The 26,653-nt window shown below is 38.3% G+C and overlaps 1 protein-coding gene across 7 annotated transcripts in view; it reads right to left on the bottom strand.

Moving 5' to 3' along the window:
* The window catches only part of ACTN2 (actinin alpha 2), a 71,120-nt gene that overhangs the window by 25,716 nt on the left and 18,751 nt on the right, over positions 1-26,653 (bottom strand). For 3 of the 7 annotated variants that reach the window (XM_033008750.2, XM_033008679.2, XM_033008718.2), the window contains exons 2-8: positions 18,820-18,934; positions 17,413-17,532; positions 11,262-11,348; positions 10,086-10,173; positions 6,236-6,314; positions 4,481-4,562; positions 2,276-2,361 (exon numbers count right to left, since the gene is read on the bottom strand). In XM_033008750.2, coding sequence (XP_032864641.1) covers positions 2,276-2,361; positions 4,481-4,562; positions 6,236-6,314; positions 10,086-10,173; positions 11,262-11,348; positions 17,413-17,532; positions 18,820-18,934 — 657 coding nt within the window. Of the gene's footprint in view, positions 1-1,066; positions 1,153-2,275; positions 2,362-4,480; positions 4,563-6,235; positions 6,315-7,924; positions 8,004-10,085; positions 10,174-11,261; positions 11,349-17,412; positions 17,533-18,819; positions 18,935-26,653 lie in introns of all 7 variants that reach the window. The other 4 variants (XM_033008728.2, XM_033008688.2, XM_033008703.2 and 1 more) reach the window with 2 other exon arrangements.

Raw genomic sequence — 26,653 nt, 5'->3', positions numbered from 1 at the left:
TGACTCAGGAGTCCTACACCACTCTATATCTGCACATCATATGTACATAGACCTTTGAGAATACATGCAGCTGGCAGCAAATCTTTTCATGCCTCCTGACAAATTTATTTGTGAAGGCACTGTGTAGCTCTGTCGCATTTAAAATTTACATTAATAGTTTGATATAACAGACCTATACTTACACAAATGTGAGTCTGGAGTATATCTAATCAAATAAATATCTGTGTAGACTCCTGTATTACAGAGTACGTGGAATCCCCCTTTTGCATGAATAGCAAACCCTTCATACCCAGAAGCAAGAGGATGCAACAGCATAGCTGTGCTATGATAAGGTGTAGTGGCCCTACCAGACAGGAAGGGAAATTAAATCCTGAGCATGAAGGAAAAATACCAACTATTTTAAGGGTTCTTTATTTTTTTTTCCTCATATGTTGGGTTGTGCCCATTTGTAGGCTAGAAATGTATGAAACAGAACAGTGGGAAATGCCACATTTGTAAATTAGAATCCCATTCTGTATGACAAATCTGATGATGATATTCTTGCCTTCTATACTAGTAGTTTAATCCATAAATAATTCCATTGGCTTCAGTGGGAACCAGGCACAAATACCGTGTTGGATGTCTTCTGTGTCCTTCTGCATCTTTAGGCATCTTTGAAAATCTAGGCCTAAATTACTACCTAGCATGAGTAAACCTAGAATAGTCTCAATCTCCAGAAGTCAAACACTTTTCTGCAGCAATCACAGAAGATGTTGATGCAGCAGCAAACAACTTCATTTCACAGTATCTTCAAATACAGTTTTTCTGAAATACTCTTTATAATCAAGAAATAAAGACCCAAAATTAGAAACAGGAATATCCATTGGAATTAAAGTTCAACTTGCTGCACAACATTTAACTAAAACAGGTTCAAGTGTTGGTTAGAAGCAAGTATTAGTGCTCAAGTAATACTTGCAATTGTTAATTACAACCACAAAATACTAAATTAGTTTCTTTTAATAAACTAGTGGAAACGTGAACCAACCAGTCAAAAACACAGCGACCTGAAGGGACAGTTGATTAATACCTGCTCTGCTCCAGCAAAAGCATGGTAGAAGCAGGACACATATGTCATGATAGCTCTCTCATCAGGTTTGGGAGTGTTCACAATATCTACAAGAGGGGGGGAAGAAATTAAAACAAAACAAAACAAAAGAATCAAGGAGTATAAAACAGGATGAATAAATAAAAGCACAACATAGTGTTCTGATTCTTTTCTTGTCCATAGCTCTGTATTCTAGAAACTATAAAACTGTAATAAATTTAGTGTTAGACTGATGGGTGCTGACAGAATAAAATACACACTAGAAATTCAACATAAGATCTTACAAAGAGGTGGAATATTTTAATAATCTTGATCCTGCAGTATTATTACCGGGGGAGTGACTTTAATTTTACCAGGACTATCTGCTTAAGAACTGGCAGGCATATGTCTGGTGACTTTGAATGTGGTTTGGTTTTTTTTTTTCACTGAAACAGACTACATTTTGATCTGGGGAGATGTTCTCTGGAAGTTGCATGTGGATTAGTTATACCTTAGCATTTTATGTCAGTATTCTTTATATTAGTAATACCTGAAATATGTCCAACTCTGAACTGCTTTACTTTTTAAAATTTTCCTTCTTTTCATTAGGACATGATTCCAGAGCTCTTCTGAGATGTCTGTGTATGCTTCTGTGTCTATTTTGCATAATAGCAACATTTTATGTTGCTGTTTGTATTTACCATTAAGCATTTAACATTTTAAAAACAATCCTGAGAGCATAAGAGGAAGGTTTATTTTCTGAGCATCTATTATGAAGATTTTGACATCTGTAGCAGAAATAATATCCAGCAGGGAGAATAAAGATAGAATTCTGCTATCGAAATTGTTTTTTTCACTATGAGCTTATTTTCATCTGGCGTTTTTAAGAGTGCTTCAAATGAATGCACACAAGTTCAATTAAAGACAATAATGTCCTCTATCCCATTCAGTAACCAGCTGTCAAAAACCTGCTGGATATTATTAGTAAATACACAGAAAGATGAGACAGGAATGTTTGTTTCTATGGAACAAATGCATAACTACTGGCTCTACTGAGACAGTGGCTTACAGAGAAAATCAGGCAATGGGAAATGAGCTCAGCTCTAAGATGCTGTCCTAGTAACTAGTGAGGGAAAGATCAGAAGAGGAAAAAATGCTGAAAGAAACAAGACAGAAGGTGAAGGATGAGATCTGATCCATCTACAATCTCACCTTCTGAGCACCAGCAAATGCATGGTAGTAACAGGAAACATAAGTCATAATGGCTCTTTCATCAGGTCTGGCAGTGTTTACTACATCTGTGTAGAGAGAAGAGGGTTAACTGCTCAGAAATTCTCACAAGGTACTTCCATCAGATTATGCTGATGATGCCACCTCAGTGCTGTAAGGATTCAAAACAAATACACCATAATCCAGGTGGCATCTGTTTCTTGATACCAGTGCAAAGCTACCTGAGCTTTAGGAATCAGTAAATGGAAAAGATATAACTCTCCCTGAAATGGCAAAATATCTGAAGGCTGAGACTGTACAGAAAGGTATTGCTACCTTCTGGCTTGTGGAAACTTCCAAGCAGATGGCATGGCTGGCAGATCTACTGGGTTCAGCTTCACTGTCGCTCCAAACAACCTCATCTAAAGCACTAGAATTATTCCAGAGTTAAACACAGCCACTGACAGTCACAAAATAGGAGTGAGTTCCCATGACTGACAGGGTATTGACATCTATTGGAAGACTGTGGAACTCCTGCAGTCCAGAAGTACATTTTGTGCTAAGAAAAGCTTGGAGAGTAACTGTTTCGCAATCTCTGAGCCAGTCTGTCTTTTTAGTTAAAAGCATAAATCACAGAAGAGTTTGGCTTGCCTGGCTGATTGATAGCTTTGTCTCTATTATGGCAGGGAAGAGTAAAAGTATAGAGGGGGTGAAATCAAGGTATGGGTACATTGGTAAAAATGGACCTTTTCAATACTTAACAGAGAAAGGCAGAAAAAGTGGTTTTACACCAATTACGGCTGAGTGATGAATGATGCTCGTGGATGCTGCAAGGATTCCTGCCAATATAAGGAGTGTGAAGATACTGCTGTGAAAAGACCCAGGAATGAGGTGACAATTTCTAATATTAAAAGTGAGATTTCTAAGTTCAGGACCAATATATTTACTGATTTTGCATCTACTTCACAAAGTTGTGAACAAAACTTTGCAAAGTTTCCACTGAGAACGCAGTGGAAGTAAAGAAAGTAAAGAAAGTGAAAAGTGATGGTGAATACTTAGAGTGTGTTAGAAGAAACATGATTTCAACCCCTCCCGCCCCCGCCAAGAAGAATAGTAAGATATGGGCTAGAATGTGCAGAAAATCTGGTGAGAAGAGAAAAAAGTTTTTTACATTATATGTGAAGAGAAAAAAATAGAAAAGGAGAAAATGAGGTGTTCAGTGGTAAGGACGTAGCACTTCTGTTTATTCCTTGCACAGTATTTCAGAGTAAAATAATTAAGTGGTGCTTGAAAGGTGAATTGCAATTCAAAAAGTTAAAACAACTGTTTCTGAAGCACTAAGGTGAAACCAAGAAACCTCTTCAATGAAGAGGTTACAACCTGGATTTTCCAAATCATCCTGTATTAGCCTAACTTTCCTACTAGAGACTTCAAGTGGAGAAGACACAATGAGTTTGAGTGCTCTGGATAATTCCTGTGTTATCACTGCTCTACTGGCAAGCCACCAGAGCAGAGCATGCATACGTGGATCAGAATGCTTTGAACTAGTGCAGGCAAACTGCACTATTTTGGCACCATTTTTTTTGCCTGGAGTAAAAGACTTTGGTTATCTTGAAGAAATTCAGAAAACTTTCATAAATATTTCCTTGTTATTTGTCAACAAACTCTAGATTACAGGAGAAACTGAACATGAAACTATTTGTTAAAACTATCACTGCAAAAGGTTTACAATTAAAATAAACCTCAAAAAATGCTTATCTCAACCTAGCACTCTTTTATAGGAGGCACATTGTTAGTATATTTTGAAAGTTCTGTACTTCTATTTCTGGCCCTCTCACTTAAACATTTTAAAAAGTGAGTATGCTTTAAGTTGCTAACAGTTGAGACTTAGATTTTAATTTCCGAAAGGCAAGGATTATCTTTTGATCCTGCATTTTAACTCATTTATCACAGTGGGGCCATGTGCTGAGTTTAGGGCCCAAAGCACTATAATAAATACAAACAGTAACAAACAATAAGGAATGAAGCAAAAAGTGAGTGAAATTATCCAATACATAGGGAACAAGAAGGAAAGCACTGTTTGAAAACAAAGCAGGCTGCTCCGTTATGATTCATGTGGAAGGAATGTTGAAAATTTGCTTAGATACAAAACAGAAGTTTTACTGTCTCCTGCTTGTAACACAAATTTCAGTAATATATAACTCTCACCTTCTGCATCCAGCATCTTAGGGATATCCAAATGCTTTTCAGCAATTTCCATGGCAAGGTTGATATTTCCTATGGGGTCATCCTGCATTAAGGAAGAAAATACAACTAGTCAAAGATAGACATTTTTCCTTGAAGCAAAACTGTAGTAGGTAGACTAAAACTTACTCCATTTTTCCAAACTGTAAACTGGAGTCGCAACTATTGTTCTTCGAAAAGCAGAGTCTAATTATATGAACTTTTGGTCTATTTACTGCTATACTTCCCAAAGAAAACAGTAATATGCTGTTATATACCACCAGAACTCTGCTGCAACTATATTCTGGAGCGAAACAGATAACGTATGCAGTGTACACTCATAATTCTGAGCTAATTCTGAATGAAGTACAGCAGAATTACATACAGTCCAGGCTGCTGGTCCAGTATGCTACACTAGACTGTTTATCACAGAGTTAGTCCTGCATGGTTTTATACCTACTGTATGTTATATTACAGTGAAATCTGTGAATATCTGCTGAGTTCTCTGTTGGTCAGGTGCATGCCTGAGAAGGAGCAAGCACAGACAGAAGAACAGTTCACCACAAGGAGCAAAACCTCCCAGTTTTGGCTTGAACAGACAAATCTGTAATGACTCTTGAATTTTAGAGCTGTGGAAATTCAAGAACTTCCTCTGGTTGAGATTTTGATTTTGTTTTTTGAAGGAAAGAGAAAGGAAGCAGTGAGCACAGTTCAGATAAACAGCAGACATTTCATGTCTTACACTACAGACAGCTCTTACTGACAATGGAAGAGTGTGTCAGATTAGGGCTGCTCTTAATGCAGCCTTCTTGTATCAACTTGGAGAGAAAACACCCTATATGAAATGGCAGCTCATGCCATCAGTGCTATTATTATTTTCATGTATTCAGAAACTGCTAAATGATCATAGCCACTCTGAACAATAACAATGTCTAGAGAGAGGGGCTGGGAAAATAGGACACAGAACAGCAAAGTTAGAGATGCTGGAGGGCACGGAACAAATGTTAACAGGTTTTCTGTAAGGAATTTCAAGGGCTTCCATTTGAACACAAATGTTTCCTACAAAGGGATCTAGTCTCAGTCATGCTTCTTTTCTTACTTTTAAATTAACTTAGTAAGATTACTTACTATGGAATCACACCAATTATTGAAGTTTCCCAGAAGTCTGTTCCTTATGCATGTACAGATGCCAGGTATTTTAAGTAGTAATGCCTATGACACATCTTTCTATAAATATATCATACTAGATAGCCTTTCCTTTAAAAGCTGCATGTTCAATAAAATCTTTTATGAAGAGTTTACATTTTGAAACCTAACAAGCTGTTCTCAAACAACCATCATTTAGCAGTTTTGTGCGTCATTGGCATTAAGGGGAACTTAAAAGGTGGACAATATTTAAAACCCACTAATTTATTTTTGCTATTACACAAGACAGCATGTGTAATACAACATTTACTAAGTGTGTATACAAAAACTTACTGAAATTAAACGGGACAAAAATTCACTAAGTCTAAGTGTGACCTATTGTCTAGGTTAAAACAGTTTGCTCATGGATGAGTGATGAGCACCTCCTATTTGTGTGCTTGGTACTAAGTCCATCAGTAAATTGTGTTCCATCGGTAAAGGATTTGTTTAACATCATAGAAGCTTCTAAATAATTGGAGATCTCCATCACTCATCCTCTTACACGTAACTACAAGCCACAGTAACTAAAAATCTCTGCTACAGCTAAAGAAATACCTCATCTAACTTGTCATAGTCAAGAAGATCAGGCCTGTGTCTATGGATAAGGGCGCTGAAAGCAAGGCCATCTTTCCAGCTACAAGTTCACACAAAACACATTGGTGAGAAAAGGAAAAGGGGAGCATGCAGAGATAACAAACTAAGAAACAAGACACCAAGACAGCTGTTAATGTAACCAAAATGAGCAGTCAATCAAACACAGCCAGGTCAGAAAAGCAACATCTATTTTAGGATTTTTCTGCATGTGCTTTACGTGCCACAGCTCAGCCTTAGTTTGAAACCTGACCTGTTCTTATTTTGGAAACCTCTAAGAGGGAAATAGTAATGCTGAAGCAGATCTGCTTTTGTTCTATTCCCTTTTCTCAGCACTCATATATAGGATAGTCATACTGTGAAGTTTTTTAGTACTGTGTGCCACTTTTCAAAGCACAAACTCAATCAGACTAACTTCTGTTTGTGCCATGCTTAAGCACATGTACACAGAGATGGGTAGCTCAGTCATTCCATGAATCTGTTTATCCAGAGGAAAGGTTGTGTATAGGATTAGACAACAAGCTGGTGTTGATGGCTATTATTTTGTCCTTTGGTTCAGATCTGCAGTTGTCTTAACAACTGTCTAAATTAAAATCTTACGTGTTTAGGAATAAGTTAATTTAGTTTTCATCACTGCACACCTCGGGGACCCCAACATAAACTTAATGTAAAGTAGACCAAATTTTCAAATAATTTCATTTAATTCATTTATGTTGCCCCTCATCAAAATCCTTCTGATAACAGTTGATTCCACTAGTAAAATCAATTTGTAACGGAAGGGCATGGAATCAAAAATATAGTCTACAATTTACCAGTCTCCCTCATCAATGAAAAGTTGCACTCAACAAATTAAAACCATGATTAAGTTTTCTGTTTCACTGGTGCTTACATAAGACCTCGAGATACATTCATTCCAGAGAGCAGAATACGGTACATATGTATTGAGAGGTAATGTGAAACAACATCATTCCACTTTCTTTCTAGGTTTTGTTCTTCAGTAATGATACCCAGAAATTCTGACATTATTACTTGCTCCTCGTTCCTCTTCTCAAACCAAAGTGGCTGGTATCTTTTAGAAAAACACACATTTTGCCATGTGTAGCACACTGTAATAAAATAGTTTTGTAATCCCCGTGAGGTACTACCCAAGGAAGTTAGGATGTCAGTTGTTTCCACTTGTCTGCAAGTATAGGTAGAAATATAATCTAAGAATTGGCAAATATTTTCTATGTAAGACTAGTAACTTATTGTGTACTCCTGATTACTAAGGGTAGTGTTTGTTCTATGGAATTTTAGGATTTATCATCATTCCAATGTTTACTTCTCTGCAATCTACGCTCATTTACACCAGATACAAAACAGGATGAACTCTACAATACTATCAGTGGTGAATGGAGAACTCCAGTGTATTTGATCTAACATCCATATCAACCAGATTATTTGCAATTAAATGCTGAAGTCATTGTAATGGGAAGGAAAGGAGGTCACAGGACATTTGTGAGGTCCTTTCCTCCATGTCACTGTTTTTTTTGAAGGGAACTTAGAAAGAATTAGTATGCACTCCTCAGCTTGTCTTTTAGAAAACATGCTAAGCAAACCAAAAGTGAGTCAAATCACAGCAGAAGAGCATGCTGTACCACCCAGACTGATGACCTTATTTAGCTTGGAGTAGTCAATAAGATCAGGTCGGTGTCTGTGGATAAGTGCACATAATCCAAGGCCATCTTTCCAGCTTTACAACAAAAAATAGAATGGAAAAAAAAAATAGTTAATAAAGTCATGGCATTTTACACTTTGATCCTTGCTCAAGGCTTAAAATCAAGCAGGAACTCTCCTGTCAAATCCTGAGCTTATGTTCTGTCAGCTCTCATCCCTCTGAGTTTTTCTGTTACTGTACTCTTTTTTTCCCGTAGTACTTATTTTACAGTTCATACACACTTAAGGACTCTGTAATACTTTCTAGGCAGTGTACATTATGTGCCACAGCTCCTGATTTCCATTGCTTAATTTGTGCAATGGTCCAGGATAGCTCAGAGTACACATTCATCAATGAAAGTGCATAATCTCCTATTACACTTACAGCACATTTGCAAAAAAATAAAAGAAGATCACACCTGCAGTTACTTGAATTTGCTGAAGCAGTTGGCTTTTTCTGTGTCAGTTATTTCAGACAATTTTAATGGCACAACCATGTTGTGCTCACAGAAATAAGAAGTCATAAATCAGCTTAGTTTACTTAAAACACTTTCACACATATGACAGCTTCAATCTGAACTCTTACACTTCAGTGTGACTTCAGGCCCTTTCAAGGCAAGAATAGGCAATGAATGGAGCTACAAATAACATCTATTTGGAAATACTATGAGAGATTCCTTTCAGCCAGAAGCATTTATTCTGAAAGATACTTTAGGTAAACACTTTAGGCAATCACTGGGACTGTGGGTTTGAGGTCTTATCCTGTGCAGTAATTGTGTGATACTAAACATGCTAAGACTGTTAGAACCTCTGTCACTGAGATGTCTGGGTAGATCCTTCAAATAACAGAACCATCTCCAATAAAAATGTAATACCATTAAGCAGAATATACGTACACTGTATAATGTAAAATCATCCAGAAGGTAAAACTGAATCAAAATGAGCACCAAGCTAACAAAAAACTTTTGTCTAAAAGGTATAGGTTAAACCAGGCTGGACAGCCCATTGTAATGTAGTTCTGTATGAGCCAATCAATCCAAACTTTAATCAAGGCACTTCCATTTGGGATGTTTTCCCCATACCATGTATCAGACCAGCATATTTATGTATACACACTACGAGGCTGATACGGTAACTTACAGTATATCCTGCATCCATATGAAGTTCTACTGAAATATACCTCTACATATTCAAGGAAAATAACATGTAATAGATTTCATATCTCTTAAAGGCAACAGAGGGACTGTAAATCAAATTCTTTTTATCTGTGGAGGCATGTGTGAACCATATCTTCCCTATCACTATATGCGCTTTAGGTGCTGCATATTAAGAATTCATTCAAAACACCAAAACACTGTAATACAGAGCTCTTGCTATAAGTACTATATGGGTTTCTGGACAGGCAAGATCACATGGTTTAACAGTGCAAATGGCAAGTCATGTAGTTTAATGGGGTGGGTCACTGGCAGAGCTACAGGAACTAACCCTGTGAAATCCCAAAAGCAGGCAGCCTGCATATGGCTTGGGACTCCCCTTCTAGCCCTTAATGAAAACACAGAACCACAAGGCTGGAGCTTCACTAAATTTTCCAACTTAGGTAATGATCCTGATTCTGAAAACAAATGTGTTTCAAGTGCTAGTGTTGCATACTGAGCGCATTTTTGGCGAGTGCATTTTTGGCTCCTTATTTATAGTTACATTACAAAATAATAAAGACTGATTCATCATAATGAGATATTTGCATGCTCAACATTGGTATTTTTACCAAGAACAGTCTATACCTACAGTGGCTCTTATTTGAAAGCAGTCATTTGCCAAGTCACTATGCTGCAGTACTTAGATATTCCCATATAGCAAGGACCTCTGATAGTGTAATATGGTCATTCTGTATGTATCAGGGATTTTTTCTTTCACATAGTAACTATGGAAGCCATGATAAATAATGTCAAAGGCTAACCAAAATAAGGCTCTGAAGATAGAGCATGAGAATTTGAAAAAAAGTCTAGCTAAGTGTGAAGAATGAAATTCTCCTGTCAAATATATACCTGGCCAATGGTGGGAAAAATTTGACCGCAAGTATTTTAGACTGCTTCTACTCCTTGAAATAATGGAAGTTTACCTAAGATGGAAGTTCTGAATGTTCACGTTTCTGTAAGGAGCAGTTTTTCTTTGACACCAGAGCAGCAGCCCTTCTTTGGCAGAGGTCTCTGTAAAAGACACCAGGGAGTAAAAAAAGGAAAAATGTAAAAAGTGCTCAAGTAATTAATTTCTTGTTATCTTAAATGTGGTCAGACACCTGAAACTGGTTGGCGTAAGCCAATATTTAATCCTAAAAGATACTCATACATATGGGCTAATGAGGCTCTACTAGGACACAGAGGTCAGCTCGACTGGAACAACTCAGACTAGAGTCTCAGCCTGCACAATAATTCTGGGATATTAAAAGTTTAAGAAATTATACTGGTTGGATGGCAGGATGTATATTCAGAGCAAAATACTCAATACAAATATAATAGAACTTGACATAAAAGACTGTGCTGGTGCCTACATGAAATATACTTGTAGTCGCAGTCCATGTGCTTATAGGGAGGTATAAGTGCTGAAGAAATACCTTCATTATCTGAACCTTATGGGCGTCTGTATGCTTAAGTAAAGGGCAGAAATGATCAAATAGACTATTAGGTCCACATTTAGTCCCAAAATCATGGGCAGGACAACACATAGAGCTTGAATTGACTCTTCTTATGTTGAAAATTGAGATTAGTTTCTCGAATTCTAAACTTTTCACAGTATAGACTTGTTTTAAAGAGTATTGTAACTGCAACACACTTTTTGGAGCTAGTTACCAAGTGAAAGTTAAGAAAAAAAAATCTTAAGCAGTGGGGGAAAAAAGGTGGTAGAAAGAAAAGGGATATAATCAGATAATATTTGCAAAGAATGTGAGAAATGGACAGTACTAAAAAAGTATGTTGGAAATAGGAGCACCGTACAGGGTACAGCAGAGTTTCAGGCCACTAAAGCTCAGAAACACAGACGTGTTCCTATCTCCATAACCGAGAGACATGCCAAGAGCTCCTGCATTTAGAAAGCTGGCTCGAGGTCTCTGTCAGGATATAGAGAGTAATTACTTTTTCCCTCCAGAAATCAATTTTGTCACTCGGTAGGGAACTTGCAATATCATTTTCTGTGAGAAAATAATTAATTTTTAAAACACTCATCTCACTTGTGCACAATTCATATAAAAATGTCTTTAAATGAATTTCCTATTTATTTAACATAGTTGTGTCACTGTTACCTTCCACTGAAATATCCTGAATAGCAAAGCGAAGGATGATAGTCCAGATCATACCCAGTGTCATTTTCACATTGCCATCAACAATTTCTAAGGTGAAAAAAGAGACAGTAGTAGCAATTAGAATGTGTTTTCCATTTTATATTATTTTAATCATATATTTCTATAAATAATATAATGTATCTAATAAATTTGTTATATTTCTACCATAATTCTTTATCTACACAGAGTTCATCTGGGTTCATTTTTCAACAAACTCACGCTTGTGCTACCCTGACAGTAGGACTGAAGATTACTGAGATTAAATTTACTTCAGCCTTTCCATGCCAAAAGGCTTCTCTCCAGGTACTTGTAACTGTCTCAAATCTCTGCCTTTTAGGCTGACTTTTTTAGACAGAATCTGAGGGGAAATACTTATTTAAAATTTGAACAATATCAGCCTTACTATTTTCAAATACAAAGGAACTGGGAAAAAATATGGTCTTACCCCAAATTTTAAGAAACTACAGGACATTAACAGTATTATTTTTTAATAAAATGGTACTCAGAAATTCTGCTATATTATTTGGGCCTTTTTCAGAATTTTACCTATAGTGCCAGCACAGACTAGATATGAAGAACAGCTCAAGAGACACAGCACCTCCTGAGACTAAGCTACATAGCTTCCTGCCAAGCAGTTCAGAAACACGGCCATGAGGTTGTAATGTTTTACAGCTCTGATGCCTATGCACATTTATGTATCTTTAATATAAAATGAGATTTTTGACCTCTGAGGTTTCAATTTGTTTCAAGACTGCTTGAGTCTACCTACAACACAGGGCACTAGGAAGGTGCTTTCTCCAACCCTTCTCACACAAACAAGGGAGTCCTTTCTGCAAGCCAAGTCAGAATCCAGTGCTCCTACATTGTAATATGAACAGTGATATCACTTAAATTTCCCAACACCAGAAAAAGTACTGCCGGACCACTTAAGTGTGGTAATAATGTTAAATTAACCTGAAAAGTACGGTGAGAGACTCAGAAGAACACAACTGAGACTATAAGGAGGGTCCAGCACTGGAAGGGGCAGAGAGGGGACAGCGAGAGGGGGGAGCTGCAGACTGCCTTTCCAGTCACCTCACACCAAAAGAGCAGTGGAGCAGGGAAGGCGCCAGCTGCTCCCCTACTTGAAAGTCACCGCCAGCCTTCCTCAAAAAGTGAAGCAGCTGTGGCTGCCTGGGGACCCACTGGTCTTCTGGGGAAGGAGCAGGAGAAACTTGCAGCAGGAGAAATTTCCTCAATTTAATGTCTAATGCCCATAGAGGTGCCAGAAGAAAATGCCGTCATTCTGCTACTTAAAAGTTGCCTGAATCCAGGGGAAACTTTTATATAACAAAGCAGCTGCCAGTTCTGAGACTCGAGATGCATGTTGAATTGCAGTAGTATGTGACACAAACTGTCATTTGAACCTATGGAACTAACAAAGGTAGTAGGAGATATGTCATCCATCACTAGTCTATACTTACTTTGCTAGTGTGAATATCCAAGTTTATATTTTTCCACTTTCCCCTTTGGGTTCTATACTAATTTTCCAGAATTCTTACCTCACTTCGCTTGCCTTCCATGCTTTATTACTCTCTTATTGGCCCTGAAAAACCTCAAGTGCCTTCAAATCTCAAAAAATAAACTCTTTCAGCCAAAAAAGACCAAATGGCAATTAGGGCATGTAGCTATTCCCCTCTCCTCCCTCCTTGTCAGTCAAGTATTTAATTGTATTTTGATCAGATGTCTGATATGTATATACAGTAAAGAAGCAATTCTTCAAATGTAAAATAAATTAATTTAAATACTCAGGAGGCATTGCTGATTGTCAGGCAATCAATACATGGATTTTCATAATCACTACACTGTTGTTTTGATTTACATAGCTGTACATACACACAGACAGAACAAGAGAGGAAGAGAGGGAATTTTCTGTGTTGTGCCTCAGGAGAATTTTCAAGCAATTTGCCAGCTTTGGTTTCTCATTATCTCCTGCTAACGTAAAACACACAAAAGACATGTATAAAAGACAAGGGAAAATACGTAAACAGAAGTAAAAGAAAGTTGCTAAATGTTGAAAAGTATCGGTAATGAAAAAAAATACTGACTCATTCCTAGCATTGTCCTCTACAGGCCAATGGAAGACTTCATTGTTTTCTTCACACTGCCTGCTTGCTCTGGAAGGAATACATTTCCTGCACCTTACATATGCAAAGCTACAGCTTTCTGGGGAAAAAGGTCTTGCTGACCTATGAGGACAGAATAGAAGGGAAAGGGAAACAATAAAAACTGACTATGGAAAAAGCTAAGCAAAACAGTGTGGCAAGTTCCCAAAGGTTTTGGCTTCATTTTTTTATTCTGCTTTGCCTTGATTTATTTATTTTATTCTAACCTTGTAGCAGATTCACAGATCATTTGGTCTTTAATATTTTCCCCTGATCCCAGAAAAGCAATACAGAAGTGTTTCCTATTAACAGGATACTTATCTTTTGTGAGTCTCCATATCTCAGTTCCTTTCATTCAGGATGCAATTACCTTGCAAATAGAGTTACTGAACTTTTTTAAATCTTAAGGGAAAACTTCTAACTCCTGAATTGTGAATGGCTCATAAGCACTACTTTTCACAGCTTTTGCTTTAGCTTCTGGACTCTCTAGTCTCATTTCATCGCCAGTGGAGAGAAAGAGTCTTACACAGGACAGATCAGGGAAGCTAAATTTCGCTTCTGCTCAGAATCACAGTTAAAGGTGATCACCTCTGTCCTTCCACTACACAGATAGCCCAAGGAAGTCAGCCTCAGAACAGTAATGATGGCTTTAAAAAATATCCCTGGCCCCTTAAAAAAACTAAATTGAACTTTGTACTGATGTCCCACAGGAACTGCAGTCTAATCTTTGTTTTGAGACCTCATTTTAAATGGCAGTTGGTTGCCTTGGGCCTACATGCTCTTCACTGCTCAGCACATCAGATAATAAAACATGATCTTCAGCAGTTTTAGATACAGAAATTTCATGCTCTGGAAATTAAAAAGCATTTCAAGCATCCACGTAACTCAGAGAATGCAAAAACAGATGGGTGCAGATAAGCCCATGTGCCCCATGCTGACACACAGGGGCAGTGAGTTAAGGGGTTAAGGACACTGATAAGAATACAAGCTTAAGGAGCCTGTGTTCTGCCTCTTTGCTGGCATTCATTCCATCTTCATACTATAATGACTGCCCAGTCAACAATGCTGAAAAAATCAAACAACAACAACAAAAAAGGTGAAGTGTGTTTTAAAACCAGATCAGATTCCTGATCCAGTCTCCAGCATAGCTGCAGGAACAGTTGTCAGCGCAAGTGACAGGGTAGGGCTGTGAAGTGTGGGAGCAAGTATGCAGGACAGGGGGGCACAGCATGTACTGGTGCCAGAGGTCCCACACTATGAAACTATACCCAGTCAGATGCGATACTGCATTGCTGCATCAGCACGGCACTGTGCCTCAAATAACAAATTTAGTAGAGAGGATGCGGTAAACCTAACAGGGCACTACGCATGTCTGGGCCAGAGCTGGCTTTGTGTTCAGCCTGTTTAGAGTAGGAGTGGAAGGCACATGAATCTATCTGCTCCTGCCCACATGGATGTAATCTAATGTGTGTTAGCAGCCATACTTGACATAGTGCAATGTCTTACAATGGCAGGTTCCTCTCTGCATCTAAGCTATGACAGTAGTTGCAGATTTTTCTCTTGTGCTTCCATCCAAGAATTTAAAACCTTTTTTTTAATGCTAATGAATGATTTTTTTGCTTCTAATCCTTCCATTTTACAGATCAAAAATACCAGAAACAAGCAGTAAAAGTCTGCAGCACAGCCAAGCACATCACCTTAATCTCCTGATTTACTATCACCTGCTGTTACATGCAAGAAGAAACACTGAGTGCATGGACAGACATCATCTTGCAGCAACTGGCTGAGAAGCTGGAAGAGGTTACTGCCTCTTGTTCCTGCCTCCTTCCCAGAGGGAATTACCTATTATCACAGAGCATCTAAACTCATGCCAGTCACTGACAAGCAGGGTTAGTTTAAATGGTTTTAATGGCTACTCTGAGCTATCCCAGACACTTTGCCTTCAGGTGATATAGAACGTGCTCAAGCGCCGCTCCCTAGTCTGAGCACCCTGGCAGTAATGAGCAGCAATAAACAGGGCAAAATCAGGGAGGTGGGACTGCAGAGGGCTGGCCTGCTCCTTTCAGGAGCAGACATGAGCTGATGTATCTGTTTAAATACTACAGCCTTGCTTGAAGAACCTAAGTGTGAAAACATTAGCATGTTGTGCAAACTGTGATCAGAGACAACCACCACTCTGTCCCACAAGATACTTCTTTTGCTACACTCTCATTTTTGGTCAAGAAGCCTCAGAGTCCCAGCATGACATGACAGAAACTATCATTCATTTGTTCCAAACTCTGTACTCTCTATATTTCTGCACCAGCTATCAAGCAGGATTCTGTATTCTTAATTTTCATTTCCACACATAAATTGTCTCTTCAGTACCCTCTGCTGTCCATTCAATGCCATGTCGCTCTCAGAACAACCTTAACTGCAGAGGTTTAGGGTAGTGGCATATTTTTTCATCCCACTTCATTTAATTGAGCAAAGGGCCCAGCTGCCCCTGACTGCTTGTACAACTGACGGAGGGAGCCAGGCACTTCTGAAATGAAGTTGAACTCTTCTGAGAACTGAAGTGCCTTTGGGAATTGCCCGTTTCTCCCCATTGATTATATATTCCCCAAAAAAGGTCTCTGTTACGTGCCTAAAGATAGATGGTATGGATTTGGACTCAGATGGCCCACCCAGTTCCACCTCAAATGAATAAAGGGTGAGTTCAAACAAATGCTATGATCAGAGAACACCCACTTCTTGGGATTTTGGAGTTCTAGATCTAGAAACTGAACACATTTGTTAAATGATACTTGAGGAACTAAGCAGACTAGGTCGAACTGCAGTGGAATCAATGAATGCTGATTAATTTTGTCCGTTACTTCTACAGATGACCCTATTCCACGTAATGGATCTTCCCGCTCTGGCCACAATTACAGCAAGCTTCCTGAGAACAAGGTTTGGAGGCCAGAATAAGGACATATATAGACCTGAAGAAATCAGAGAACAGGAACAGAAGGCTCATAAATCGATCTAAAAAGGCCTACCAACATGAATAGAATATATCTAGTGCTTCTCACCATGAGACTGAGGTTATAGACAGAGTTTTGCTCTAAGGACTTGATAGAGGCTGCCCCCAGAATGGAATCAAAAGTAGTTGGATATCATGCTAGCCACCTCACTTCTTCGTATGGTAATGACTATGCAAAGCATTATGCAAATATCTCCATGGAGCAGCTAGTTCTAGACAGACCTTTGTCCTTTTTAAATAATTAACTGAATCTCATAGGAGGCATAGATTCACTTGCAGTGAGAGCCTGCCTTCTTTTGCTTAGAGTTTACATCTACCAGCATTTAGCTAGCCAACAGCATGTTTTTATATAACTACCCAAACAACAGAACAATAACAAAGTAATAACTTCAGTAACATCCCACCCCACTTTCTTCATATGTTCAGTCTCTCTCCAGCTACCATAATTTCCTTTGATCACTCCCTTAACTCTACATCTGAATTTTAGAAACACAGCTGCCATCCACAGTCAGTCTCATAATAAAATAGGAGTAGGTCCCAGCCACCTGATAGTGATATTAGCCTTTGTCTTGTCTGAATAATATCTCCTTAAAATAAAAAAATATCTCAGATTGGATAAAGCACACCCTAGAATCCAATCTGATTTCTAAAGGACTTCCTTATTTTTAATAATGTATAGGAAAATCGTAATGCCCTTCAAGAAGAAATCACAGATAATTCAGTTTAAACTTGGAGATAAACTGATCTTAGAGCACGTTTACACCCCTATCTCTCTCCAGGTGTCCACAAATTTCTACCTCTTGTCCTTTCACAGATATAGGTCAGCAATCAATATTAAGGGATTTTTCAGGCACCCACATATAGAGAACAGCTCGTACAATTTGGCCAAGGGTCTCTGTCAGATTTCTTTTCAATGTGAATGCCTAGGATTTGAGTAAGGTGCTTTTCAAGCTCTGTCACATACCTTCTGCACCAATTGACACAAGTTTCACTCCTTTGCTGGCAATATAATCCAAAGCTTTGTTGACATTAGCAATTTTATGAAAGCGCATCTTCCCTCTGTCTGGTTTCGGTAGTCTTTCCCCTGCAGAATAAGAAATTTAATGTGTTTACTGTTACGTACCCCTGGCTACAGTCACCCAAGTGATTAGAACTCAAGAGTGAATGTGCCCTGAACACTGTCTAAAAGTTAGCAGTTATTTTAACAGGTATTTTTCTGAAAGAATGTCAAATGGTTTTGAACAAAATCCTGAAGAGAAAATTCAAATGTTGGAACAGCCGACTCAGATCTTTCAGATATAGCAGTAAAACCAGAGTGAAATATTTATGTTTGCCCTAAACATCTGGAAGACATGTGAGTGCTTCCTGCTACTCAACTTCTATTTCATTGCTACTGTCTGCGTTAGAGTAGCTGAATATTAAGAAGGCAGGATGTTCTCAGAGCTCATCACCCTTACCTGCCTGACTCTCTCCAGCAGATCAGTCACAGCATCCTTCTTCATCTGACCAAGAACAATGGCTTTTAACAATCTCATCCAGCACAGCGGAGCAGCTAATTTCAGAGCACAAGCTGGTGTGTTTGAATGAACTTATCTTTTCAAATGGTCACACAGAAGAATAATTCCTGAACGTATGACTCTCCATTTCATGAAGAGTGACCATTTGAAGATCTTCTTTCCCTACTGACATGTCCAGCAAAAATGTAAACTGTCTTTTCCATAAAGACATCTTAAAAATGTTCTTGTCCTTTTTCACCTTTGTTGTGTGTCTGTAAATAGAGCTATTCCATTCCCAGTCAGGGATATTCTGAGTGTACCTTGGGAAACAGCCCTCTGAGTAACACACAAAGCAGGTGACATAGTGAGTTTACATCAGTTAGTCAAAAAGAGTTCTTAGATGTTCCACCTTTCTGAAAAATGAGACCTTCTACTTCTGGATAAATATTAATCTAGTTTTACTTTAGACGCTCACTTTTGAAAGCATTGGTCCATCCAATAAAGCCATTAAAAGCAAAGCAAAACTTTTATACTAAAATTGGAATAAAATTAATTTATAAGCTAAGTGTAAAGGCTTTTTAACTGTTAGGGGCTAAGACCAGGTCCTCAATGTCTGTGGTTTGTCCAACAAAACTGTGATGTCAGTGACATCATGATACACTGTGATATCCTGGAATACAAGCACATAACAGAAGATTTATGGAAAAATCAGAGCTTTTTTTCCCTCGCTTTTATTTTATGGTGTGTTTCATCTCTGACTTTTCAGCTTACTCAGAGTTTGTGTTCACTATTTGGAATTGTCAATAATTTTTGTTCTTTTAAGAGTATTTCAGTTAGCATGCTGTAAATACATAGCAAAATTTATTTTAGCCAACCTGAGATAACTTCCAAGAGCAGCATCAGTTTGAGGCCGTTTCTGAAGTCCTCCTCAATGTTCTCAATCTGTGTGCCTGCTTTCCTGAGGTGGGAGTTGCACCAGGCTGTAAACGTCTGTAATAGTAATTAAAAAAATGCTTATCAACAAGGCATTTTCCAAAAGAACTGCTAAGCCATCTGAGTAAACACTGCATCTGAGATTTTCAATACTGCCTTAGAAATTTGGACGTCCAACTCCCATTCATTTTATACATGTTGCTGAGTTCAAAATTCTTATCCCAGATGTTCATGAAGATGCAAAGAATTGCTTGATTAGAAGCAGTATTGTGCTATATTCTGCTCATAAACTCATCCCAAGAAAAAGATCTACACATAAAGGAAAAAGTACTTAGTGTAGTATTACTTAGTGTAGTATTACTACACTTAACATTTTATGAGCACATAATTTTATGTTGGGACTTATCTTTTACACATTCTTATTAAAAGAAGATTGCTATGGTACAAAGGAAGCTGTGTGACAGTAAAATGTAGGCAATACCAAACACAGAAGCAAAAACTTCTACTACCTGAATTCATGCCATGATAAACAGTTCTTATACAGATCATCTATGCCAGGGACAAATAACATGCATTTCTCACAGGCAGGAAGTTGTGAGAACACTCTTCAGGATAAAATAACTGAAGAGAGACTTTATACAGCAAGGATATCAGCAAAATTGCATCTTCTACTTGTAACTACAGTGAGAAACAGAATAAGTTTTGAAAACATGGACAATTAGAGTGGATTTTGAAAGTTTACAATAATTCAAGCACAGAATTTTCACATTCAGACCCTGCAGATATGGCCTGCCTTAACAAGGGTTTTATTTTTAAACTGTATTACATAATTTTCAGAAAACTACCACAACTTCATGAAAAACACAAATGCAGATACTTAAGTTTGCAGGGCAAAAATGGTCACAAGAGCAACCATGAGCATTTCTCTCTCCATGTAGAATAACCAAGTCCGCTTTGACTTGCAGACACGAAAAGCAGAACTCACTCCATTGATCTACAGAGGTCATATGCACATGACCTTTTGTATGAATGAAATCAAAACATGGGCTTCTACAAAATTTAGTAGTTAAAATTGGGCTGTTTTCAAATATCCATTAGTTCTCAGCCTTCTGACAAATTCTCCCTGCTTTTCAGTGTCTGCTGAGATATATAAAGCAAGTTTGTATTTACTAGGTATTTTACGAGGTATTTAACACTAGGTATGTAACAAGGACATATATTTTGATAAGTTTGACATCAGCTACTTAAAATTGTCAGATATATGGAATCCCTCTTCTTTTGCTATTTCAAACCACGATCATTTTAAAAAAATTTAATGTAAATAATTTTAAAAATAAAATATATCCTAAATCCCCATTGCCAATATGAAATTTCCTTTGGCCTTCTTTTTTCTTCCCTGTTTTTTCTGGACTATTTAATTTCTGATATCTCAGAAACAGAATAAGAAAGGCCAGTAGATGAAGGCAAAAACTTCCCCTGGAACTGAATCTTGTAACTTCTAGACAGATTTCTTAATTTAAGAAGATATGTATTTAATTTTCAAAAATGGTCTATACTTAAAAATGCAACTTTCTGTTGAAGAATAACATTTTGATTGCTGTTGGGTTTGACTCAATTTATGTGAAGAATTTATATGCAGCTTGCTGGGCTCTTTTCTCAGAGCCCCTACAGTGACAAGGAGCAGCTTGCTAAACTTTAGTTTTACCAACTTCTCCTGTTCAGTAGAAAGGAAGAAGCAAGAAATGCTAAGGATATGGGGGAGCTGTGCAGTGAAATCCCTAATTCAAGATACCCAGAGAAAGGAGGATAAAGAATACGGTAATGGAATTGGTTTTGGGCAGGGGTCCTGTTGACCTGCAGAGGATGAGTTGCAGGTAGAGGCGTAAGAAAGTCATTCTTTGTGTACATATGGAGATAAGCACAGCTGTACCTGAAGTCTCTCTGCAAATACATCAATTTTAATAAAGGGATGTTAGCTTGAAAAGCAGTCATTCAGGAAGGTAAAACTTTCCATTTTTTAAGGTAACTAACTTTACTGAGCTCATGGGAGACCTGAAACCAGAATGTATTGAGCATCACAACAGAGATACTAGGCACCTCTGCCCTTGGGGCTCAACATGATGGAGTCTTAGGATGGTATTTGGTTTAGATCATTATAGGGTTAGGAGCTAGTTTATAAGACTAATTTGTCTGCCTCATGCAGTATCTTGTTGTAGGGATATGTATTTAAAAAGGCTTAGCACCACCTTAAGCCATTTGCAAATACTAAAAATTATAACAAGCATCCTTGGAAGGAACAACATTATGGTAATACAGAAAAAAAAGCAGCTGAAAGCACTCAAGGGTAAATGTACATGAACCCTGCATGGCAATTTGGCAATAAATATTAGAAAGCTGAACCAGTAAAGGAATGAGCCTTTCATTAATTAAGTGATGGACATGTGTTTATCTGCAGATGCTATTCAGTTTGTAGAATTGTTCCAAGCACACCATGCTAATCTCCAAGGGGAATTTGGATAAAAACCTCAAGCTATTTCCATCTCTTCTTTTAAAAATTTATGGTGAATGTTCTGACCTTGTACCACTCAAGTAAATGAGTTTTCCCCATTTTTCATTTAATTAAGAGTTTAATGGCAACAACTCCACCAGTCGAGCAGTCTTAAAATACAAATCTGATTCCTACTGTGAATAAAGCTACTTCTCACTTAGTTTCTTAAGAAGAAATGGAACCTGGCACTTCTTAGTTGATATATGCATGTATAAGTGTATATATGTGTATATATATATATAAAAGCAAATTAGAATTTTGTTCACTGCTAATCTCACTGTGGTCCTCTACTCGGCCTCTATAACAGCTGATTCAATTTACTGGATGCCGCACTGATAGACACAAAACATAAGTTTTATTCAAAGAACCCAAAGTTTTCAAATAAATAGTTTCTCTTGAAAACAGACATTTTTATGGCACTGAATTTTCTGAGAGACAAATTCTCTTCTCAATCTTGTCCATTTTATGAAGACACTAAGCAGCCAACATTGCTATGATATAAACAAGGAAAAGATGCTACTGCTGCTGAGTCAAGCTGTTTTCAATATATAGTTTAATGATAGTCACTGGTTTTATGGGCTGCCTTTTTATATCTCTAGGTTATTTAAGATTCTCTCCAGCAGTACTGAGGTTTGTCATTGACACTGTAGCATTCTGAAGGATAAACTTGGAACTACCTATAAAGCCTCCATTCATGAGATAACAAGTTCTGCTGAAGCACTCTACTGTGCTGGAGTCTTTATTTACACTACCGGTATCTAGATAATTTAGATTATCTTCTATATCTAGAATACGATATTTAAATCTTTTATCTAAACTACTGCTTCCCAGAGCTTTCTGTTTTATCAGTGCACCAGGTCATGAAATGGTGCACTTACGACAGTCATCTTGTGCCTCATGGAAAGTGTCACTGCAGCACATTAGAGCAGACCCTCAGCGTGTGGCTCCATAGCCTGGTGTCTTCCAAACTGGCTTATTTTCCTGGAACTAAACATGGTTATATGAATGCTATTTAAGGAAGTGTTTACTGTGTTTCAGTGATGCAATCCGTAAGTGACTGTATTAAAGCTACTGCAAAACTTAACTTGCAAATTTTAACAGTTTCCACAAATCACATTTTATTTATCCCTCGTTCTTCTATTCTTATGGTGATACCACTTGTTCTCACTGCTTTGGCTTTAACTAACAGTTCTATTAATAGTTATTAAGAAACAATTCAAAGCACGTTTAAGTCTGGGGATCAAGATACAGCCAGCATATATTACCCTGCAAAATTTAATCCACTAGGATTTAAAAGCTATTAAATGACTTAGACAAAGCAAATTCCTTTTTCTGCTGAGCTGTACAGCACATTTCAGAGTATCAAGTTGCCCAGAGAAACAAGGCAGGACTGAAGGCACCAAGCCGAATACCGGGAGGGATACAAGTAAGTGCCTAGAAAGCTAGACATTTCTTTTTAGAATTTATTTACCATAGGTGGCTCTACAGATTTTAAAAATAAATAAATAAATAACTCTCCTTTACAAAGTTGTTACTACAAAAGAAACTTTGCTGACATTCTTAGATGACAGACCACAGAAGAGGGAATGCAGGGCAGGAAGCCAAACAATTTACAGTCCCACAGGTAAATGTTCTCCTAATGCACTATTAATTGTCTACTGCTGTAATAAGTCTATTTTGGAAAAGCTAACTCCAGAAAAGGGAGTGCAGTTTATGTTCTATGCCCACTTAGCCTCATTGTTAAGATTGCCAATAGCATATTCTCCATAATTTGGATTCACTGATCTGTGACAGCAAAGTGTTTACCTGAGAAAAAAGAAATCTTACCTGGTAATTTACTCAGGCCTGTTAATTTTACAAGCCCTTGACAAGTAGAACTGCAACCAAGGGGCAGAAAAAGGAGATATCCCTAATCAGTTATCAATCAACTGCAGCTAATGCCTAAAAATAACAGGGTATGCCCACTCTGTGCAAATATTTTCACACATGCACAATGAAGGATATGCTTTGATGGAAAAAGTGATATCTCTGAGAGCTGAATTGTCCTACGTTCCTGAGAAAGCCCTTTTTATGTGAGTGTAATGATAACTTATTTTTGATAGTGGTTCAAAGCCAGAAAACAATATGCTATAATAACAAATTTCATATGTGCATGTGATAATAGGGATAAAGAGAACTGAGAAAGTACCAGTTACCACCTTCTCCAATACCATTACCTATCTGTGGGTCACAAGACAACTTCTTCCACCTGCTGAAGATACAGGGTAAATTTCTAGTTTGGCACTGACAGTGAGTCCAAAATGCACATCACCAAAACAGCAGCAAACTGGGGACGTGCACAGGGGATACACTCCCCAAATTCTGGAAGATTTATTTACTTGCAATCAGAATTTGAGACATGGATCCAGCTCAATAAAGGACTGAAGACCTGTATCCTATTTTGTACATATATCTCATAGCAAAGGTTAACACTGTCTTTCACTCCCTCCAACTCAAATTAATTTCTGTCTGCTATAATATTTCAACACTTTAAAAACTAATACTGCTTTTAAAAGGCATCTGTCTGCTTGTCTGTATCCCTACCAGAAAGGCTACTGGCCCACATAAGTAATTTGATTTTCGAGTTTCTAGACTTTCTGCAACATTTACATAAGAAAATATGACCAAACTCCAAATTTAACCTATGCATTATGAAAAATGTTGCATTAATGTGACACTTAATACTTCCTCTGTGTGTTAAGTAAAGCAAAAACACAGCTCGTTTTAAGTGAACCTTAAATTCTAATACCCACAGCAGAACACACTTGAAGAAAATTAACTTCAAATATAAACATTCAACACATTGTTTATATACATATGTGTTATCCCTAACTATCTCAATCCGATAGAGTTGTTTCTTAAAACTCTGCTTTATAGCCCTTCTTCTAAAGTATTTTTCCTCTCTACTTGTGCTAGCTGCAGGTCTTCATTACTTCTAGGCTAAATGGGATGCAGTGATTCACTCTGTAGTTATATGGAACATTACTGGGCTCTGAGCACATGGCAAGGGTGTTACAGAAAGAACTCTGCCAGAACATTCCCACTAGGCCAGACTGAGGTTTCCCCCTGAAGAATTTACCATCTGTCTGTTATCCATGTTCTAAAATATAAGTTGTGAACCTGCAATATAATCTCCTAGCTCCTGTGTCCACACAGTGTTCTAATGACTGTAGGATCCGGGCTTTTCTGTGAGCTTGGGATACAATCTGCATTGGCCCTCATTCTCTTAACTATTTAATTCTGCTCCCAAAAGAAGGGGCATGAAGGTGACACACAGCAGAAAATTGCACAGCCTTTATAAACTTGTTTGATGTGAACTGATGATTACACACGGCATCTTTTAGATCACAGAATCATAGAATGGGGTTTGGATTGGAAGGGACCTTAAAGATCATTTACGTTCAACCCCCCTGCCACAGGCAGGGACACCTTCCACCAGCCCAGGTTGCTCAAAGCCCCGTCCAGCCTGGCCTTGAACCCTTCCAGGGAGGGGGCACCACAACCTCTCAGGGCACCGTGTGCCAGGGCCTCACCACCCCCCACGGTAAAGAATTTCTTCCTTATACCTAATCTAAACCTACCCGCTTTCAGTTTAAAGCCATTACCTATCATCCTATCACTACATGCCCTTGTAAAAAAGTTCCTCTCTGGCTTTCATGTAGGCTCCCTTTAGGTACTGGAAGGCTGCTATAGGTCTCCCTGGAGCCTTCTCTTCTCCAGGCTGAACAGCCCCAACTCTCTTAGCCTGTTTTCATAACTGAGGTGCTCCAACCCCCTCATCATCTTTTGTGGCCTCCCCTGGACCCGCTCAAGCAGCTCCATGTCCTTCTTATGCTGAGGGCCCCAGAGCTGGACACAGCACTGCAGGTGGGGTCTCACGAGAACGGAGTGGAGGGGGAGAATCCCCTCCCTTGACCTGCTGGTCACGCTTCTTTTGCTGCAGCCCAGCATATGGTTGGCTTTCTGGGCTGTGAGCGCACATTGTCAGGTCATGAAGATTTTCTCATCAAGCAACAGCCCCAAGTCCTTCTCCACAGGGCTGCTCTCAGTTCACCCATCGCACAGCCTGTATTTCTGCTTGGGATTGCCTAGAACAATTCCTAGAACATCTAGATCAGTTGTACTTTTAGTATATTAGGCACATGAGTCTATTTTTATTAACTGAAAATAAATAAAATCCTACATCTTACTTGTTGGTTTGAATTACTAACTGTCCCCTTGCTCTTATTTCCCTTTGCAGAGGAAGCCTAAATGCATTGTTACCTGTAAAGTAAAACAACTAGAGTAACTAAAGAGAAGTGGTTCACCAATACAAATCAATCACACCAAAACACTTGGTAGGCAAAGTGGGATTTTAACACTGAACACACCAGAACACAGTAACAACTCAAATGTAGCACAGTGAAAGCACAGTGAAGGATGCCATGAAGGCTAAGGTAGGGAAAATGTTTAGCGTGTTTCAAAATGTCATTAAAAGGAAACCCTCAATTCATAGGCAGTATGTCAAAGCCAAATTCTTGGGAACAACAGAAAGGATAGCATAGAGCTGTCTCCCACAGCAAGTTAGTAGAAGCTTCATCACAAGCTCCCCAAATCCAAAGTTGGGGAAAGCCCTCCCTGCTCCAGCACATCCATCCGTATAGCTGAACAGATGGTGTCAGCGATGATATGCTAGCATACTCTGCGCTGTCAGCAGATCCACTCTAGTAACTAAGGGAACTTCACTCCAGTTCCACAATTTCATCATTTGCAGGAGACATCGTCAAAGGGATGAATTCAGCACACAGGACGTTGAACATGTCTTGCTAGCATCCTGCATTTTGCTTGCATGGAAGAGCCTGGGGAGACCTCAGTCCTTACAAAGCAGGTGGCCTAATCCTACGTGAGTCTAGGGTTTCCTGTAAAACATGTAACTCCCTCCCAGTACTGAATGATAGCATGTCTGTTTTACAGTACTCACCATTAACCAAAAAAAAACAGAGCCTGTAAATGTCCCTTCAGGAATTATTTGGCAAGGCTAAAGCCCAAGAAATGTCAAAAAGATTACTGAGCCTTTTATTACAAAGTGAGTGACATTAGTTCTTCTTTCAGAGGAGACAACAGAGAAAGGATATGTTGTCCCATTGGTCTAAAATGGAAGAAAACACAGGAGGCAGCAAGATGAATGTGAAATTCAGTATGGGCCACTG

The sequence above is a fragment of the Tyto alba genome, unplaced genomic scaffold (genome assembly GCF_018691265.1).
Source record: "Tyto alba isolate M040663 unplaced genomic scaffold, T.alba_DEE_v4.0 Super-Scaffold_22, whole genome shotgun sequence".
NCBI lineage: Eukaryota > Metazoa > Chordata > Aves > Strigiformes > Tytonidae > Tyto > Tyto alba.
This window is presented reverse-complemented; position numbering and strand designations above follow the sequence as displayed.